The 7268-nt window shown below is 28.1% G+C and overlaps 1 protein-coding gene across 1 annotated transcript; it reads right to left on the bottom strand.

Moving 5' to 3' along the window:
- Positions 1-1143: 1143 nt before the first annotated feature.
- LOC112690866 (ras-related protein Rab-7a) lies at positions 1144-5232 on the bottom strand. Its single transcript, XM_025564970.1, has 4 exons — positions 4856-5232; positions 4435-4670; positions 1669-1887; positions 1144-1596 (listed from the first exon to the last, which is right to left on the bottom strand). The coding sequence occupies exons 2-4, from the start codon at positions 4612-4614 to the stop codon at positions 1366-1368; spliced, it is 630 nt and encodes a 209-aa protein (XP_025420755.1). The 5' UTR covers positions 4615-4670; positions 4856-5232; the 3' UTR covers positions 1144-1365.
- Between the last annotated feature and the right edge of the window lie 2036 nt (positions 5233-7268).

Below are 7268 nucleotides of genomic sequence, written 5' to 3'. Positions count from 1 at the left end.
AGTTTCTATATTTTATAGTAATGATATGCATTTTAATTAGTAATTAGTTTATAATTTACATTAAAATTAATATCCCATTTATTGACACTCAAGTTTAACAGTCAAAAAAGAAAAATATTTGTTACACTATATCAGACATTGGTCAGATTAAAAAAATTATTTTTATTATTACCAGTTTTTCATTTTAAATTTCATTTATAAATCATTCAACCAATACATCATAATATATATCAAATTTAACATTATCACAAAAAGAAAAGTTATATTTAATATTAATGGCTGTAGGTACCTGACAATTTTTTTACATCTATTTATTTTTGAAATTCAAAATGATGTTACACACAACTATAGTTTCATAGAGGAATAATATATAACTGGACTTTTAACAAATACATTAAAATTTAATACATTTTTACACAATAGTTAGTTTCATATCTTATGAATTAAGATCTTTTCATATAAAAATTAATTAATTTAATTAAACCAATGGTTCAGAACAAGCTTAACATGGGAAAGAAAATTATATTCATAATCATAAAATAAAATTATTTGTATTGCCCTGGCAATTTTAACTAGTTTAATTTCAATTTTATCTGTTTTAAAAACTAAAATGGTAAGGCAATGAAATATTTAATAAGTTATTAATAATTTATTCAATAATAAAAACAAAAATAAAGAAAATTACACTTAAAGTAAAAAATAGAACAATTAGGTAAACCATAGAAATTAATAATAACATTAGTTATATAAAAATAAAACTAATAGAAAAAAGTTTAACGAATCAGGAATCAATTGATGTAAAAATGTCTAAAATAGCTGATTTTTTTTTTTATTAGTTAATACTAACTGTAACAATTTTGTTTGGTAATAGATTCTATATATAAATTAATCAGTGATTATCTTTTTCCAAATTTTTATATTATAAGTAAAAATGTATACTAAATGAAGAAATATTTATTGATTTTTATAATGAAAATATACATACATACGTAAATTAATAATATACTCATGTACCTCTTCAATTACAATTATAAACAAGATATTTTATAACTATAACAAAATACTTAAGTTTTTGTTGAAATAGTGATGGAAAAAAAATTATAAAAAAACATTAGGGGTAGATAATAATGACATACATATAAGTAGAAACAAAAATAATAAAATATATATTTATAACTTAAATTCAAATATTAAATAATAGACTATCTCCACGCATTGCATAATGTTCTTTTTCCAACTTTATATATATATATATATAATTTATTATACTCAAGACAATAACAATGAGACCAATCTTAGAATCTCAGTCAAGGAGCATATTGATAATAGACAGCAATATTCCAGTGACTTTATTGTTTACTATTACTAGCAAGCACAATTATCACCACCAGAGGATCGGTTTTCTGTAGAACCTCCACTCAATTTAATTTGATCAGGAAATTCATTATAAAGCTCAACATCTGATTCCTGGGCTAATGCATTTCTTGCTATTGTTTTGAATGCTTGTTCAACATTAATTGCCTCTTTAGCAGATGTTTCAAAATATGGTAAACCATTCTTATTCTGGCACCATTGTTGAGCTCTTTTAGAGGACACCTATAGATAAAAGTTCATAATTGATATATAATATATATTGTTATATATTGAAATTAATTTTAAAAGACTTACAGCTCGATTTTCTAAATCAACTTTGTTGCCAAGGACAACAAATGGAAAATGATCTGGATCAGATGGCGAAGCTTGAATTAAAAACTCGTCACGCCATCCATCTAGAGATTTAAATGATCCTGGAGAAGTAACATCAAATACCAACACACAACAGTCAGCACCACGATAAAACGCAACGCCTAAAGATTGAAAACGTTCTTGACCAGCTGTGTCCCATATCTAAAACATCAACGTTAAAAATTATAAATTTTTTTCTAATATTCAACATAATTGAACTATGTACCTAATTACAAGTATATAGCATAATACTAAATTAAACACACTAATTTACAATAACTTTTAATATGAGATTTACTTATTATTTTACATTAACATATACATTATTATCAGATTGACATGAAACTACTAATATTATGTAATATCCATTATTTTTGTGTTTTTTTAATATTTAACTTTTAAAACATTTTTTTTTTTAATTTAATTTCTTTTGGTTTTGATTAGTACATTGATTGATACTCATAAATTATCAAAACATGAATTTGATTTCCAACTATTAGTAATAAAATTTACAGTAAATGTAATAAATATTTATTAAGTAACTATAATATACTAATATAATAATATAATTATAGAGTAATAATATAGTCTATTTTTATAAAACCAAATGGAAAAATGTAAAGCATTAATACTGATATCTGATGAAAAATAAATACAATTATAACAGCTTGAATTTATTAATTCTTAAATGGACTGATATTTATTATGTACACACATTGGTTTATGTTTTTATTCTTATACAATATCAAATGTATGTTATAGATACACATACATAAATATATATAAATCAATAATAAAAAATATAAATGTAACTATCTTATAATCATGAATATACAATTTTTAGTACACTAACTCCAATTACGTGATTGACAACATTGGAAACTTGCTTAAAATTGTTCTTTAGACAAATACAAATCTATCTTTCATAATTATATTTCTTATTTACAAAATGCATACGTAGTAAATATAGTTTTAGAATATTTAAATTAATTCTTTCCTTGAAAATAAGGTTAGTTATTTAATGAAAATAAACATGAATTTTGATAGTAAAAATTATTAGACAATTACTAATTACTGATTACATTTAGAAATTAACAACATCTAATGAAAAAGTCATTTTCTTGAGACCTAAAGGAAAAAGTTTTATATTAATTTATTTTAAAATAATTATGGCTAAAATATTTAACAAATAAATAAATAAATAAATAAATAAATAAATGCTTAGCCTGGATCATTATATATGCAATGGAAAAATGCTTACTTTTAACTTTACAAATATAATAATACTTCATGCATTTATTTATTTCTATATTAATTTTAACCATTTAATAATGTTTAATTTTAACTACATATTTTATCATTTTATTAAAATATTTATATACTCGTGTTAAATCATAATTTATATACACAAACAGAATTAAGTTAATATTTTATCAAAAATAAAATAATTTTAAAACCAGGTTAATTAATAGTTATGAATTTCTTAATAGACACAAACGTAAAAATATAAATCATTACAACCATGACATGCAGACTAAAAAGTATGAAATAGGTAAAAATCAAGTAAGAGATAATTTGGGTTTTTTAATAGGCTCATTAATAATAATAACTACTGATTAATAATTATTGATGTTTAAAAGAGTAAGATAAAATATTAAATCCAATAAATTTATGTTTAAATAGATAGAACAATAAGTTTTTGTAATATAGTTACCTCATCATCAAGCCTATTACCAATCAATGAAACAAAACCATTTATATTTTACTATGCACCAACAATATAATTTATAAAATATATTGACAATTTAATAGCTTTCAAATAAATATTTTAAATAAAACTGAAATTCTTAATTGCTATGTTATTTATGATACCATACAAAATAACAAAGATTATTCTAATATATGATTTTAGTAATTTATTAACCAACAAAGAACAAAACATGTGTAAAAGATTAATACCCAATTTCCCCCACCACTCTTTCAAACTATCATTCAATTCTTCCTTACTCTGCACTGGATCTCACGAGGATTCAATCTGCAATTTCAACCACATCATTTTTAAATGTACTTCCTACCTTCTTACTTGATATTCCGTTTTTAATTCTTATTTTCCTTTCGTATATCACTTCCGAGTCTAATCTACTCAACTGTCGCCCCATTCCTATCATTCATTACATTATGAATTTCTGTGGTTCACTTAATTAAATTTATATTTATATTTTCTACATAGTAGTTAAGTTGCTTAAATTCTTATATGTATGTTTAATCTAATCTCATTACTCTAATGTTCAATAAAAAAAGGGGAAAAAAAGATTTATATAACCTAAGTGCAATAGGTAACTGAACTATAGACTACAGATTTTATTGTCATCAAACTACTTTCATGACATTATAATTACTTACAATGAAATTATTAAAACATTTCCATCGTACAATAAGAACAAAGTATAGATTGTTGATATGATTAAAAATGATAAAATTCCAGAATGAAATGGGGGCGTTTCTAATGGACATATAATAATAATTGTTTACATATGACAGGTCAAAACAAATATTACAAATTATATCAATTTGTTTTAACAAATTAACAAAAAATAGTAAAGCTGTTAACCTTAAGATTGAAATAAAGAAATATCCATTGACCTTGATTAATACATAAAGGATAGAAGTATGTTATGCAATTCAAAACCTTCTTAGACATTGTCTCACCTGCATTGTGACTATACGATCGTCGACCATAACCTCTTTAGTCAGGAAATCGGCACCAATGGTTGCCTTGTATTGATTAGTGAACTTCTTGTTGACGTATTGGTTCATCAACGAAGTCTTACCCACACTCGAGTCACCTAAAATGATCACTTTCAAGAGCACCTTCTTTCTGGTCGCCATAGTAATTGTTCTCTGTTCCGACTGCGATTACGAGTTAAATCAGCCGCCAACAGGATCTGCGATAAAGAGACATACAATGGTTCGTTGAAAATTAGATAAGAACAATGTATTGAGATTAATTAATGAGGGAACCGCGTTTGTTTGGGAGTTTCGTCAATCGAATAGCGGAGGAAAATGATGGATTATTAATGATTAAAATATTGTTTCGTAATTATGACTAATATCGAACAGAACTACTTACGTCGATCGTTGGACGACTTCTATTCTAATGAAATACGATTGCTGTTCGATTGCCGGACAAAAGACGTCGTGCGAACGAACACAATTCACAATAGCAACAATAACAACAAAAATATTATTATCGTCGGAGTGAAGAGCAGCGAGAGGTCGTCCGAAAGCGAAACGGACGAAAATCGAAGTGCAGAGAAGAATTTAAAAACAATGTACTGTATTGTCGCGTTCGGTGCGTGCGTGTCGCCGCTGCGGAGAGGTGCGCAGTGGATTTTCGCGTTCTGACGAGCGACGATCGTATGTTTACGTCGAGGGGAGGGGAAGAGTGGAAGAGAAAAGAAATATTATTTCCCGAACGGCGCAACGCATTAATGCGACGTAAATGCAAGCGGACGTGCGTGCGTGAACGTCGCACGTAGTCTCCGCGTCCCCACCGCCGTCCGATTCGTCGGCCCTCTGTACCAGCTGATCAACCGCAACCGCCGCAGTGTGACCGCTGCCCGGGGAACGGTCGCCGCCCCCTCCCGTCGACGGTTACGTAACCACCAACGTACGTACGCGCAACGTAAATACGTGTTATGGTGATGGGTTGTTTCGTTCTTTTTAGTGAATCGTTCCTTTCGTTGCAGGTCCACAAAACGAACGATTCCAAATAATTCGTTCCATCGTCCCTTTCGGTACTTTTAATTAACATTACTGATCGTTAATAATGAATTAATAATGAATCAATCACCGTAAACAGTGGCGCACAGAAGATTTTTGATAAAGGTGTCGAAAATATATATTTCGAGGTACCCACCCACTCCCACCAGTAAAATCTGAGTTTAGGCATAGTATAACTCTTATTTTTAAGTGTTTTTGGTTTTTTAGCATAGGCGGACATTTGGTTGAATTTTTGGGGGGCTATAATAATTCAATGTAAAATAACCCGCAGGGGCTTCGCCCCCACACCCCCTTCTCATACACAAGTAAAACTTATTACCTTTTATTAAAAATATAGATATATTTAAATTGTACTAAAAAAACACTAAATAACGTATAATTAAAAATAATTAATATTTTATTTTAATGACAAATAACTATTTGTATTAGCAAAGATACTCAAAGATAAAATATCATCGCTTTTTATATTTTTCGATATATTTTTTTCAATATATAGTATTGAAAGATTGCTGAACCTATCTTGAACCAACAATGTCCTTAGCCAAATTTTTATTTTTTTCATTGCACTGGAACTTCTTTCGCAAGTAACCAAACTATATGATTGGTATTGTTAATGCTATTGTAAATAGTTTTTATTATTTCTTATTTTACAATTTTCAAAAAATCGAACAGATAATTATAAATAAATTATAAAAACAACGAATAAATTTCTAACAAAGTTTTAATTTTGAGGTGGCTATTAAAATATTTGGGGGGTCTAAGCCCTCACCAAACCCCCCCCCCCCTGATATCCGCCTATGATGGGGAGAGTAGTTGCGTATTCGAGCAGTCGACATCTGTGAAACACGAAGTTCATCATCGGTCACTATGCCATTGAACTTGCTATTATTCTGTGATAATACTCATATCGGACAAAATACAAATGTAGAACAATTGGTTGGTAGAAACGTTGCATCTAAAAGAACCGAGTAAGTGCGATCGGAACGAGTCGCTGCTCTCTGGACTCGTACGAACAGCGCGTAATTGGTGCATGATACGAATATGGAACGATTTGATTTTGGACCTATGCACCTGAAAAGAATCGTTCCGATTCGTTCCTGCTGTAGTAAACCACCGGGTAGCTAACATCCGCTAACATTATATCATGTATTGATACTAATGTGGCAAAACCGAAACGGAAACCAATATCAATACTTACTCGTATTGATATGCAGTTCCCACGGAACAGAGCCTATTTTCAATATCACAGAAACAAGCTTCCTCATCGGCCTTACTCTTATCCTAAATGGCTGCCTATAAATACGGTATCCATGTACCCATACACAGTGGTTGAATTGGAAAAAAAAATAAAGGTGGACTCTAAATGTAGCTGAACAATTAGCGTTCCAAAGCAAATTAATCTAAAAAAAAAACCGTGGGGGACTTTGTCCCCCCCACCACCTAAATGCATCTACAATATAAATAATTAAATATATCTAATGATTAACACAGATATCTATAACAAATAATAAACAATACTAATAGGTATTTATTTGTATTAATTCTATCAACACAGCAACACGTCTAGCAAATTTAAAATCTAAAATGTAAATATATAGCCACATGATAAAATTAATTAATCAATAAACTTTCAATTTAAAATAATTCATGTATTTTACTGTTGCCTACAAAAAGTAAATATTAAATTTATAGATTATAAATGTTACTCTGTAATTAGTATATTAATTTTTTTTTGTCAATATTAATTTTAATATTTGAAG

Source organism: Sipha flava, unplaced genomic scaffold (genome assembly GCF_003268045.1).
Source record: "Sipha flava isolate LNK unplaced genomic scaffold, YSA_version1 52461_pilon_pilon, whole genome shotgun sequence".
NCBI classification, from domain to species: domain Eukaryota; kingdom Metazoa; phylum Arthropoda; class Insecta; order Hemiptera; family Aphididae; genus Sipha; species Sipha flava.
This window is presented reverse-complemented; position numbering and strand designations above follow the sequence as displayed.

Bases quoted from the DNA above. Each gene is read 5' to 3' on its own strand.
- LOC112690866 (XM_025564970.1), bottom strand. From the start codon at position 4,614: ATGGCGACCAGAAAGAAGGTGCTCTTGAAAGTGATCATTTTAGGTGAC. The intron at 1,888-4,434 runs GTGAGACAATGT...TTGATGTTTTAG, and splicing joins ATCGTATAGTCACAATGCAG to ATATGGGACACAGCTGGTCA. The intron at 1,597-1,668 runs GTAAGTCTTTTA...TTTTATCTATAG, and splicing joins TTGATTTAGAAAATCGAGCT to GTGTCCTCTAAAAGAGCTCA.